Genomic DNA, 11,899 nt, shown 5'->3' on the forward strand with positions numbered 1-11,899 from the left:
CTCCAGCAGTTTCTCTGTTAAACCCTCCCTGATTCCCCTGTCACCAAAGAAAGGGGTCTTCCCTCCTCTGTTCCCTTTGGCTGCCTTTGCAACTCCAGAGAGCTTTTCTCAGACTCGTTGTTGACTTTTCTGTCTCTCCTGCTACGTCTGAGCTCCTCAGAGGCTGGGGAGAAGCACAGGACTGGGCATCTAGCAGCAGCTGAGCCCATGTCTTTAGGGAGATGGAACAGGATTAGCAAGAAGCTTCGGGCTCTCCTGCTCACGATGGCTCTCTGTGCACCTGCTCACCCAGGCAGTTCTCCATTTCACTCTAACATCTTGGCTTGAGTGGTCTGGGATGTGTCATTACCACACAGGAGATACACGAGAGTTTCAGTGAAGAAAACCTAAAAAATCAGATGCTTTTCAGAACCTGTGGTTTCTACAGATGCTGCTTTCCTTTTCACATTCATCTGTATACCAAGTCCTGTCGATGTTACCTCCTACATATCCCCGAAGGCATCCACTTTTTCCCATTTCCTCCACGTCTCTAATCTAAGCCACGGTTTTCTTTGCTTTCCTTTTCACATTCATCTGTATACCAAGTCCTGTCGATGTTACCTCCTACATATCCCTGAAGGCATCCACTTTTTCCCATTTCCTCCACGTCTCTAATCTAAGCCACGGTTTTCTCTTACCTGGAATACTGCAACAACTTCCTAAACAGTGTAGTCTATCTAGTCTCCTCCCCTAGAAACCGTCCTCTAGCCACCAGCCAGAATAAGCTTTTAAAAACACAGAGCAGATGCTGTCTCTCTCCTCCTGCCTTGAAACCGTGCAAAGACTTCCCACTGTGCTTAGGGCAAAGTGCCAGGGTCCCACCTTGGCTTACCGAGTGCCAACAACTTGCTCCATTTTCCTCTCCAGCCTCATCTGAGGCCCCTCTACCTAAGTCTGGCTTTAAGGCTCTTGAAATGCTTATGTTTTCTTTCTTCAGAGCCTCTGCTGGTTCCTCTGCCTGGAGTGTTCTTCCCCTCTCTTCACTGGGCAACTTTTATCCAGCCTTGCAATCTTGCTCAAACATCCCTTCCTCAGAGAAACGTTGCCTGAAGCTCAGGCCAGGGAAGCTGTCCTGTCACAAGCCCCCAAAGCATCCAGTTCTTCCCCTTTTTATCATGCTCCTCTTATTTGAATTACTTTCCCACCAGACTTTCAGTGCCCCCACTAGTCACATGGCACAAGAGTAGGTACATTGATCTGTTTCGCTTATTACTGTATCTTCAGTATCTAGAACAGTGCCTGGGCACAGTAAATAAATGCTCAATAAATCTTTCTTGAATGAGTGAATGAATGAGGGCTAGGTTTGTGCTTTTCTTATTTACTGTGTATCCCTGGTTCTTAGCACAGTGCTTGGCACATAGTAGGCACTCTAAATATTTGCTGAATGATTAAATGTTCATATTGATCTCTGAGACAATTGCCTTCTTAGGCTCTTTGTCAGGAATTTCAACTTTGGATATTAATATTTATTCAACTGTTTTCTGATATACCCTCCAACTTTGAGAGGTTTATGGAACACTGTTTGTGAGCTCCACCTTCAGACTTGGCTCCTGTAAATTTACCCCACCTGGCTGATATTATTTGTAGCAGTGGTTCAGTCTTAACTTCAGTGTTAAAGAAATACCTTCTCATCTTTTAGCATGAGATTTTGGGTGAACAATAGCATCACTGCTCTTAGCAGAGACATCTGGAAGTCCACCTTATGCCACCAAGGCTCTGAGATTCTCAGCAGAGAAACAAGCAGAGAGGAAAACACCAAGCCACCTATCTCAGGTGGTCACACCACCACTGCCTGACTGCAGTGTGTGGGCCTCAGTCCCACTGCCTGTCCTTGCGAGGGCTGGAAGGGCCCTGAAAAGTGGCACTGCTACCCAAGCAGAGCCTGGGGCTGCTGGGCCTGCTGCGCTGGGGAGCAGGTTGTTGATGCTGAAAGGGCGTTGGGCTATGCCCCTTGAGTTGGGCTATGCCCCTTGAGTCCCCACTGGGGAGAAGGGCCAGACACAATGACTTTTTCATGGAAAGGCTTTACTCTGAAAACTCAGATTTGAATGACTACCTGAATCTACCTCCTCTTGGTAAGTCACAAGGCATGTAAAAAGGCTTGTGCCTTTGGCTCTTGGAGGGGCTAGCATGACGAGCCTCCAGCAGGGGTGCTGTGATGAGACCCTCTGACTGGGGCCTGGGAACTTGCTCACTCACAGGGGACCGTGTGCCACTAAACAGAGCAGGCAGGCCAAACCCTTTGTATGTATTTTGTAAGACACTCTAACAGGCTCTAGACCTAAATAAGATATGCTGAAAAAAGGCACTGAACTGCTTTCCTGAAACCACAGATAATTATGTATTTTGTTATTGGATGGAGCTATTTGAGGTCATCTAATTCTGTAAAAAAAAATCCAGGGCCTTTAGAATGCAGGTTTCCTCTCTTGCCTGAGGACAGTCTCTACTCCTATAGGTGTCTCTTTTTGTTTTTTTGTCATTCAGGGTCTTGGCCTCATGGAAAAAAATCCAGGGCCTTTAGAATGCAGGTTTCCTCTCTTGCCTGAGGACAGTCTCTACTCCTGTAGGTGTCTCTTTTTGTTTTTTTGTCATTCAGGGTCTTGGCCTCATGGAGAAAACCTAACACAGTGACATGATAAAGGACACAGTGATACAGTGGACAGAGTACGATCCTCAGAAACAGGGGATATGAGATCACCACCATAGAACTCAGTATCCTTTCTAATAATGAGGTGGAAGAGCTAGATCAGGGGTTGCCAAACATTTTTTGTAAAGAGCCAGATAGGAAATATTTTAGGCTGGGGGCCATACGGTCTCTGTCACAAGCACTCACCTCTGCTGTTGTAGTGTGAAAGCAGCCACACAACACATAGGTAAATGAACGTGTGGCTGTGTTACAATAAAACCTTATTTACAAAAACAAGTGGTTTTGTAAATCAGAGGATTCCCCTTGAGTATCCAGCAGAATGCTGATTAGTGCACATGTGTGAAGAAACACCCGAGGCAGGGCAAAGAGCCACCTGAAAGATTAGATGTCCTAGTAGCTAATGATCACACGAGGTAGGGAACAGCAGTTGCTCCCACCAGCCAGACGGGAAGACCTTACGGTTCATAGTGCATAATAGAGAATGTGGTATTGGTGTAAAGAGTCAAATACATCAGTGAAATAAAATAGGGAGCCTAGAAATATACCCACACATGTAAGGATAACTGACTTTCCATAAAGGTTCAAATGGAATTCACTGGAAAAAGGATAATCTTTTCAACCAAAAGTAGTGAACAAGTTGGATATCCACAAGCATAAAATGAACTTCAATATATATCTCACATCATATACAAAAACTGACTTAAAATAAATTATAAACCTAACTATACAACCTAAAACTACAAAACTTCTAGAAGAAAACATTGCAGAAAATCTCTGAAACATTGGGGTAGCAAAGATTTCTAAATACACCACCAAAAGAATGATCTATAACAGAAAAAATCTAATAAGTCGAATTTCGTCAAAATCAAAATCTTCTACTCTTTGAAAGACAGTTGAGAGATTAAAAAGACAGCCACTGACTGGGTCAAAGTATTTGGAAATCATATATCTAATAAAGGATATTGTATTCAAAAAACATAAAGAACTCTCAAAATTTAATAAACAACCCAATTAAAAAAAAACAGAGCTAAAAAACTAAGTAGACATTTCATCAAAGAAGAAATCAGGATGGCAAATAAGCACAGGAAAAGATGCTCAACACTATTAGTTATTTAAAAAATGCAGATTAGAACCACCATGAGAGATCACTACGCGCATGGTAGAATGTCTAAAATTAAAAAGATCAACTATAGCAAGATGTGGTGGGGATATGGAGAACCCGGGACTTTCCTACACTGCTGGTGGTAGCGTAAAGAAGTACAACCACTTTGGAAAACAGTTTGGCTGTTTCTTAAAGGGTTAAACATACCCCCACCATAGTGTGTGATCCAGACATTCACTCCTAGATGGTTAATCAAGAGGGATGAAAGCATGCGTTCACACAAAGACTAACATACACGAATATTTACAGCAGCTTTATCTGTAGTAACTAGAAACTAGAAATGACCGTCCTGTCTCTCAGCAGGTGAATGATTAAACAAACTATAGGATAACTATACATTAGAATGCTGATCAGCAATAAAAAGAAATGCGCTATTGATACAAGTTACAAAATGGGAGAATCTCAAAATTATTGTCCTGAGTGAAAGGAGCCAAATTCCCCCAAAGTATGATTATTTTAATATAACTTTCTAGAAAATGCAATCTGGTCAACAATGACAGAAGGCAGATCGGGGGTTGCCTGGGGTGGGAGTGGTGATGTTGTGGGGGCGGCAGGGGGTGAGGGAGCAATTACCAAGGGGTCCAAGGTAAGTAACTTTTGGGAATGATGAACGCCCTCATGATGTTGATGGTGGCGATGGATTTACAGGTGTATATCAAAACATAACGTTTTAGATTTTAAATATATATTATTTAGTGTACTGGTATATCAACTGTCAAATTGTCAAATATATGTCAAACATATATAAATATGTACTTGTATCTCACAGATGAATAAAAAAGATAAATACCTATCAAAAAATGAACAAAAGACCTGAATAGGCAATTCATAAATGAATATAAATGATAAACATAAAAACCAAAGCTATTTAAAATCACATAACCAAAGGAATAAAAATAAAAATGTATTTATACCATTTTTCATATTGAATTTTATGCCATTGGGTATTCACAAGTTAAAAGGTAAATGTAAAGACTCCTGGTCATACCGAGTGTCGATAACATTTTGGAGGAAGGGGAACCCTCGTACGGTGCTGGTGGGCGTATAAAATAGGCAAAACTTTGTGGAAGGGCAATTGGACAACATGTAGTAAAAACCTAAGATATAAAGCTTTTGACACAGTAATTCCACTTCTTGGAATAAAACCTAAGTCAACAGGAATGCACACAAGGATTTAGAAACAAGAATATTCATCATATCTATTTTTTCTAATAATAGTAAAATATTGCAAAGACCCTAAAAGTCCAACATTAGAGAACTAGTTGAATAAGATACAGTACCTCCCACAAATGCAGATATTAAAAATGAAATTGCTGAAGACCATTTAGAGACACGGAAAGATATTGTTATATACCATTAAATGAAAAAAGTTACAAGCCGTATATAAAGTACATTTCATTTTAGACAAAAGATATGTACAATATGTATATTAATGTCTAGGAAAATGGTATTTGCCCTGATTTTCTCTGGGTTAGGTAATTATAGATAATTTTTATTTTTTCTTTTTGTTTCCATTTTTAACTGTTTTACAATGAAGATGTATTGCTCTTATACTAAAATCTCCAATAAAAGTTATTTTTCAAAAATATCAATGCTAATGCCCTATAAATGATACTGTGACAAATATTAGTCTTGGGCTTTAGTGGCCAAAAATAATATCTAACAGAAGTCTGCAAAAAGTTTTAGGTGCAGCAGGGAGGCCTGAAATGCTGCTGCTCTATAAATGGAGCCCTGTGGAGTACTACTTGAGCCTGGACCACCAAAGCTGGTAGTGTGGGCACTGGCCTTGCCCTCCAGAGCAGTTGGCATGGTTTTGGCCTCCTTGCAAAAAGGATAGCTGTAAACAAGGACCAAAAAAAAATGAGCACTGTCTTTTCTGGGAAAATGGATCCAGTTAGGTTGGGTCCACTTTGCATGGAAGAGCCTCCACGGGTTATTTTCCATTTCTAAGCCACAGAGTCAAGAGTGGGGGAGTGGCAAGGGACTCTCTAGTCCTGTTTTCATTTTATGGTTATGAAAAGTGAGGCCCAGATGAGCCCATGCATGTACTGGTCCATCAACATTCCTTCTGGAAAGCTGTAGCAGTGGCTTGAACTAAAATCAATGCCAGAGGGTCTGATAACCAAAACAGCCCTTTCTGGAATAGACTCACCTACTGGGAATCTCAACACTCAGGTCTTAATGAAGAACAGTAGCTCCAATACATGGCTTCAAAAACCCCAACTCTACCTTCTTCCCTTCCTTCCATGAAAACATGAGAATCGAGGTCCATGAGCTACTGTCCCTGTGCCACAGAACCTTGAAGTTCCCTGAATCTGTGACAGCCAGCTAACCTCGTTCATGGGAGAACTGCAATCACTGGACTCTCACACTATACCAGGGTTGGCAAATGGCTTTCATCCTGGATATCAACTGCCACCAGGCTTGGTGGGAATGTTAAAATGAATTCCAAGGCAGTACCTGGGCTGAGTGTAAAAGAGCATCATGACTGTTTCTGGATATCAACTGCCACCAGGCTTGGTGGGAATGTTAAAATGAATTCCAAGGCAGTACCTGCGCTGAGTGTAAAGGGATGTCTTGGCTGTGGGAGGAGCTACTAGCAGGATCTTTGCCACGTATCTCCATCCTGGTCTAGAATATCTGTTACCCTCAAAATAGGGTTTCTTCGTTAAATCTCTCCCACTATTGATTATTCCTATGGAATGTCAGATTAATTCTTCCCAAACATTACTTTCACGATGTCATTCTCCTACTTAAAAACCCTCTGAAAGCCTGTGCCCATTTCCCACATAGTCAATCTACTTCTTTAGTCCAGCTTTCAAGGCCCTCTGCAATCTGATGCCACTTAAGTGTTCTAATTTCTTAATGACCCTCACAAAACCTCCTCTCTGGCCTCCCTGGCTTATGTCGTGTGCCCAGAGCACACACTGTGGTCTAAAAGAGCCACCTGTTGGAGCCAGGGATGGGAACCTGTCCAAACGGGAGCAGGACGAGTCACTAGCAGGGGAGCTCAGGAATGGCGGAGGTATGAGAATTGTTGGGAGGAGGGTTAGGGGAGCTCAGGGTGGAGGGAGGTATGGGGATTACTGAGGTGAGGCTCTGGGAGAGCTCAGGATGGAGGGAGGTATGCGAATTTGGGGGGGAGGGTTTGGGGAGCTCAGGAAGGAGGGATGGTGTGAGAATAGTTGGGGTGAGGGTCTGGGAGCTCAGGATACCAGGAGGGCATTAGGATAGTTGGGGTGAGGGTCTAAGCCAAATCTGAGTGGACGAGCTCTGGCTGAGGCTTGCACATTTTGAAGGCCTAGTTTCTGTCCCATTTCAGTCGCCCATCATCAGTCTTAGAGCAGTGGTGCTCTACAGCTGTTTCTGAACAGATAACTGATAGCAATCCATGCATCTTCATCTCAGGGTGCATCTTCCTCACATGGAGCACCCATTTCTCTTCCTTTCTGCCTATTCGAATCTCACCCATTCTTCTTCTGTGCTCAGCTCTGGTCTGTCTCAAATAACTGACTTCCCAGAGTCCTGGTACTTGGCTTCACGCCCTAATTCATCTCCATAACTCCATGGAGATCACCCCTAGTTCCCTAGTGCTGGCGCAACTCTGACATTCACCTCTAGGGTCCATTTTGTCCAGGCAGACCTTCAGGGACTTTATGGAGACTGACTTACTGTGTCATTCCAATGGAGCGGTCTGGATGTGGACTAGGGTATTAGGGTGTCTCTTAACTGTTACATTTAAATGCCAGTCTAAGGTAACAAAGCATCATAAACTACCAATGGAATCCAGCAGCATAAAGCACAGTAAATTCTTATTGCCCATTGCTAAAATGAGACAAAATATTATTCCAGAATAAAGGAGAAAGTAAAGCCATAACAGAAAAATATGAGCAGGTTAAGTTTTCCAGCATGCTGAATGGCACCCGAGTGACTCAAAGAGTTATTGAACTTTGAAAATAAACAATTGCTGTATACCCTACCAGTGACTGGGGTGTAATTAACAGTTATAATAATTTCTTATAGTGATGAGTCTAAAATAAAGAAGTTCACAATGCACACATTTAATGTGGAAAAAGTTTACCATTCGTAAGCCAAAGAAAATATGCAATTTGAACCTTCTATGAATTCTGATTAACATCATGTGGAAAAAGTCAATGCCATGCTTGTACAAGTTATGGGAACAGAACAGGGCTACTTGTTACCATATCTGTGTCTTATTTTTACTCAGATCAGAAATAGAAAAATCAGAAACTTTTCTATATACCGATAAGCTATGAGGATTCTTCACTAATTTCAGATGATAATGAAAATGGAAGATACTCTTTCTGTGCTCTAATCCTAAAGATGGCAGGCCATGTTGATAAGTTATTACCAATATGACTGCAAACCCATTGTCCTATTCTTTGCTATTTGGCAGGAAAAAGAATAGAGAAACTTTAAACTTTGAGTCAAGGGAATAATTCTAGCTACTGTTATCAACATTTGAGGTCATCTAGAATTAGCATGAAAATCTCCCCCACTTTGTAGGCCTTTTTTTCTTTTTTAAAGAGCAGTTTTGGGTCTTAAGTTCACAGCACAATGAAGAGGAAGGTATAGATATTTCCCATACACTCCTTGCACAAACGCGTGCATAGGCTTTCCTACCCGCTCAGGGCTTTGGAAGGCAGAAGAATTCTTCTCCACCCTTAGGCCTTTTTTTCTTTTTTAAAGAGCAGTTTTGGGTCTTAAGTTCACAGCACAATGAAGAGGCAGGTATAGATATTTCCCATACACTCCTTGCACAAACGTGTGCATAGGCTTTCCTCCCCGCTCAGGGCTTTGGAAGGCAGAAGAATTCTTCTCCACCCTTACCACCTCCAGAGGTCATGATGGGAACGTGGAGTTTCCTCTAGCACCTCCATAATTTTGATATGAAGAGCCCAGGACTCGGACACCCTCACACAACTCCCTGCACCCAGAGGGCACCAGATGTGTGGCCAGTAACTTGAAGGTTCCCAATGATAGATGCCAGGGAGGCTGTACCTGGTGGAAATATTTAAACACTTGCCTTGAAGAGTCTATCTGGGTTGGTTTTAGGCTCTACCTACAGAAGGCTGTGGCTTAAATAGAATCCTCTGGCTCCTAGCAGGTGCTGATACTGCAGCTTTCTCCTTGAAAGCTGACTGTAGGTCTAGTTTAGGTGGGAGAAGGTCATGGGGGAGTACTGGGGAATGGTTAGCAAGGGGAGAGGAGATCCAGGGACTGTTCTTTAATGCTGTGTCTTTCACAAAGTTTCACGAGTCAGTCTGGATCGAGAGGATCTGGACTGTGGCATCAGCCCAGGAGGATTCAGAATGGAGCCATGCTGGAATCGAGACAAGCTATAGAGTCCAGACCAAGAACTGCACTCACCTCATATGGAAAGTCAGCCAAGTTTCCACTGGTGAGTCTGGATTCTGCAGGCAATTTAGCGATTTCCTGTTGGCCACCCCCCGCTGCTGCCTCCCTCCCACCTGCAAGCAGTCACCCATCCATAAATCCTGTCCAGCCCTGGATTTCTGCCCAATGTTTCAGAAGGCCGGACTCACCGAGAAGAGCAGAATTCCCAGGATCCAGGACCAGCTGTGTTCCCAGAGGAGACATCAGCACCGAAGGAAGGTTCGGTCCAGTGGCTGAGAGCAAGGCCCTGATGTCTTCCAACTGTGTGGGGACTTGGGGGGGATCTGTGAGAAGGCAGATGGCGAATCAGACAGGTTTAAGCACTCAGGCTTAAAGGGAAGACCAGAGGTGTGTGTATGTACATGTGTGGGTAGATAAGATGGGCATTGCTGCTGTTTCCTTTTAACATCATTTTTCCTATAGAAAAGTGTACCAATGAAGGTGAGTCAAATATTAATTTCAAAAATTAATCAAATATTAATTTCAAAATTAATATTTGATGCCTGAAATAATAAGGGCATTATTAAGAACCAGGCATGTTAGTTTCAGGAGTTCCTTACTTTATATCACAGTGCCATTGGGTCTCTACAAGTCTGTAGGTAAATTAAATCATATTAAAAAGACACTTTTTAAAAAAGCCAACTTTAGCATTTACTATCTGCCAAGTCCCATGCTAAATAGTTTTCATTCCATTTATTTATTTAACTCTTATCCTTTAGAGAGAGGCACTTTGTTATTATACCAACAGGTAGAGATGTGCCACAGGAATTTCTTATTTAAAAGGACCCTATGAGTGGCTTCTTCTATGAAGAAAAAGATCTGGTTGTGAAGTTGACAAGTTAATCTGCTCTGTGTTCTGGATTTCTATGCCCAAGAAGGAACCAGATAAGCAGAACAGAAAGAAAAGTTTATTATGAGATGGTTTGTTATTCAAAAGCTTGCATGGAGTCAGGGCTGAAGTCATCAGAGGTCACAGCTCACCAGTGCCAAAAGTGATACAAATGGGAACTATAGTGGCTTGCTTATCATTTCCACTGGACAAATAAGGAGGCAAGCACCTGCTGAGCTTAGTGGTGGGATGACCTCAGACTCTGCTGGAAAAGCAGCAGAGCCCCTTCGCACTCTTCCTGTATCACCGCATTTCACACTCCAAGGTCAGCTCCCACCTTATTCTCCAGAGCACTTGCTGGAGTAGGAGAAGCAGGAGCATTGCTCTTGTGATTGATGCTCCTTTCAACAGCATTCAGGGAGGGCCCTACTATGTGCTTGGCATCTTGTTAGGCACTTTATTAGGGATGGCAAATAGACAAGTCATGATGGTGCCTGAGTCTACTTCAGAAACATACCTTCCATCTTTCTGCCTTTGACTACCAAAGACCATTGCATAGAGAAAAAAATGATGAACTTGAGATTATATATACATATACACACATATACATATTCATATATATGTGTATACACACACATATACATATTCATATATATGTGTATACACACACATACACGGTAGACACTTTGTATCTGGGGATTCTGCATCTGTGAATTCGACCAAATGCAGATTGAAAATATTTGAAAAAAGTAATTGCATCTGTACTGAACACGTACAGACTTTTTTTTCCTTGCAATACAGTATAACAACTAATCATTTTTTCCTTGCAACACAGTATAACAACTAATCTTCCCTAAATGATACAGTATAACAACTATTCACATAGCATTTACATTATATCAGGTATTATAAGTAACCTACAGATGATTGAAAGTAAACAGAAGGATGTGGGTAGGTTATATATAAATATTACACCATTTTATATCAGAGACTTAAGCATCCCTGGATTTTGGTATGTGTGGGAGGTCCTGGAACCAATCTCACAGGGATACTGAGCAACGACTGTATATAAAATATAATAATAATTAAAAAACCCCACAAAAATCTCTCTTCATATGGTATAGGGAAAAGCACCATGCCTGGGTTCAGGAATCCTTAGTTTGAGCTATGGCTCTTTCATTCACTATTTTGGGCAAATCATTTAATCCCTCTGAGCCTTAAGTTTCCTTATCTATAAATGAAGTTCCTTTCCAAGATCTCTTTCTACTCTGGAATATCATGATTTTAGGAACTGATGGTGGCAGTTTACTCAAAGTTAGTCTTTCTTTCTCCCCTCTTCTTAATATTTCTTCTTGAAACTCAGAAGCCTTTGCTGTTTACTAAGAGGAGAAAGGGGATGCTAGGTCCCATCTTCAAAAACAATCTGCTCTCCTTGGGCCAAATGTCAGCCCCTCCTAATGTCCTTACAGCTTCTACAGTATTTTTCTTCTTTGGTGCATATCGATTTGAACTTTCCAGAAAAAATATAAATTCCTCAGGGGCAGAGGTAACCTCTTGTATTTGTCTTAAAGCTCTACCAGTGTCCAGATGACATGGGACTTAGAGGCAACACTTAATGACTATTGCTCCAATGACCAGATGAGTAAATGAATGAAAGTCTGTCTCAATACACTTCAAGTCTTCACACTACAGGTTAAGTCACAGAACTTGGCATGAAATCTCAGTTTTGGGATAGTGGGGGGACGAGGGCTTTTGCCACACACCCCTGACATCTGCACCCAGCCCAGCAATGACCAAGCCACTG

General features: G+C 42.0%; 1 protein-coding gene across 1 annotated transcript in view; it reads right to left on the reverse strand.

The window, feature by feature from the left end:
* Positions 1-11,899, reverse strand: part of ADAMTSL1 (ADAMTS-like 1) — a 69,973-nt gene that overhangs the window by 56,021 nt on the left and 2,053 nt on the right. The window contains exon 2 of the mRNA XM_008579840.1: positions 9,416-9,550. Within this exon, the coding sequence (XP_008578062.1) occupies positions 9,416-9,550 (135 nt within the window). The remainder of the gene's footprint in view (positions 1-9,415; positions 9,551-11,899) is intronic.

The sequence above is a fragment of the Galeopterus variegatus genome, unplaced genomic scaffold (assembly GCF_000696425.1).
Source record: "Galeopterus variegatus unplaced genomic scaffold, G_variegatus-3.0.2 Scaffold1965, whole genome shotgun sequence".
NCBI classification, from domain to species: Eukaryota; Metazoa; Chordata; class Mammalia; order Dermoptera; family Cynocephalidae; genus Galeopterus; species Galeopterus variegatus.